Raw genomic sequence first — 1360 nt, 5'->3', positions numbered from 1 at the left:
TAGAATCACAGGAAAGGAGCTTTTATTGCATGATTTTTCTGATTCAAATCTCTTTTCATTGCACTGTATGGTGTGTGTGTGTGTGTGTGTGTGTGTGTGTGCGTGCGTGTAGGTGAGAGGACAGCGTAGAGGCCCGTGGTAAATCTGCGTGTCATTATGGATTACAGAGCACTGACAGCCAGACCCATCTGAATTTTGTCCATTTAGTTTCCTGTCGGCTGATGTGAGACCAGCTACTAATCTTTAAAGATACATTATTTTATTGCGTCATCAAATTCCTCTGGCGTAATTCATTATTTGCGTGTTTTTAATTGGCCACTACTTCCTCCTCCTCGTCCACTCTGCAGGACGGGCTGTGCGTTTGGCAGGGGCGGGCTTTATTCTGGAGCGTCGGGAGGTGTGACAGAAACAGGCCTTCTCATTGGCCGAGCGCGTTTAAGTGTCACCCGAGCGATCCAATCAGCGCGGCTCTTCAGCGAAGCGCGTCCATCTCGAGCCCTTCTCTGCGTAATGGGCGCATCTACAGAAATTGATTTTTTTTTTTTAAACGACTATCGCCCACCTACGTGGGGATTTATTTACAACCAGATCGATCGGATCTCGCTCAAAACACGTGCATTCCACCGGAAATCACAGTAAACGGCGCCACGCACACCGGAAGGAGGACTTTTTTTTTTTTTTACACGAAATCAGACCTACCCATCCCCCGTTATCTTCTATCCAGCTGTTCAGGTGCCCGTTTAAATACTCCGTCATCCACTCCACGATGTTGTCCACCTGAGCCGTCATCTCCTCCTTCGCCACGCACTCCACGCACACTACGCTCCCGAACTCAAAGAAAGCGATAATCCGGCCCCAGTTCACCCCGTCCCGGAACAGTTCGTCGATCACCTCGGCGAACCTCAGCTGCGCCGTGGTGGAGGTGAGATAGAGCTGGCGCGACATCTCCGCGAAGTCCGGCCGGTAGAGCCGCTCGAGTTCGTCCCCAGCCTCGCGGAGGACCCTGTGGATGGCCTCCACGTGGGGGGGCTCGGGGGTCCGGTTGTTCGCGTGGGGGGCCCCGGTGGCGCTGGCCCCGCGGCACCGACGGACCAGGGTCGGTGGAGGGGCAACTATCGAGCCATTAGTCGCGGCGTCTTCATCGCGGTCATCGTCAGACGTCCAGACGTAGCCGTGCTTGGCGAGTTTGTGGCAGATGTAGTCTTCAACGATGACGCGATTACAGTCGTTCGCCATTCCGGTTTAAATCGGCTCTCCGGTCGACCTAAATAAAATGCATTTTGTTGTTTTTCTGCACTGTAGCATGCGCAGCGCGGGATTATCCCCAAACTCGGTTATAGTTGGTTGATTTACAAGCAGC

General features: G+C 53.2%; 1 protein-coding gene across 1 annotated transcript; it reads right to left on the bottom strand.

Annotated features, from left to right (window-relative positions):
- Window positions 1-438: 438 nt before the first annotated feature.
- On the bottom strand, window positions 439-1236 carry LOC137917447 (apoptosis regulator Bcl-2-like). The gene has a single exon (XM_068760185.1). It carries the CDS (start codon window positions 1234-1236, stop codon window positions 631-633), a length of 606 nt encoding a protein of 201 aa, XP_068616286.1. The 3' UTR covers window positions 439-630.
- Between the last annotated feature and the right edge of the window lie 124 nt (window positions 1237-1360).

Source organism: Brachionichthys hirsutus, unplaced genomic scaffold (assembly GCF_040956055.1).
Source record: "Brachionichthys hirsutus isolate HB-005 unplaced genomic scaffold, CSIRO-AGI_Bhir_v1 contig_275, whole genome shotgun sequence".
NCBI lineage: Eukaryota > Metazoa > Chordata > Actinopteri > Lophiiformes > Brachionichthyidae > Brachionichthys > Brachionichthys hirsutus.
Note: the sequence above shows the minus strand (reverse complement) of the source record. Positions and strands in the feature narration are given on the sequence as shown.

Coding starts and splice junctions, on each gene's coding strand:
- LOC137917447 (XM_068760185.1), bottom strand. CDS start 1,236: ATGGCGAACGACTGTAATCGCGTCATCGTTGAAGACTACATCTGCCAC.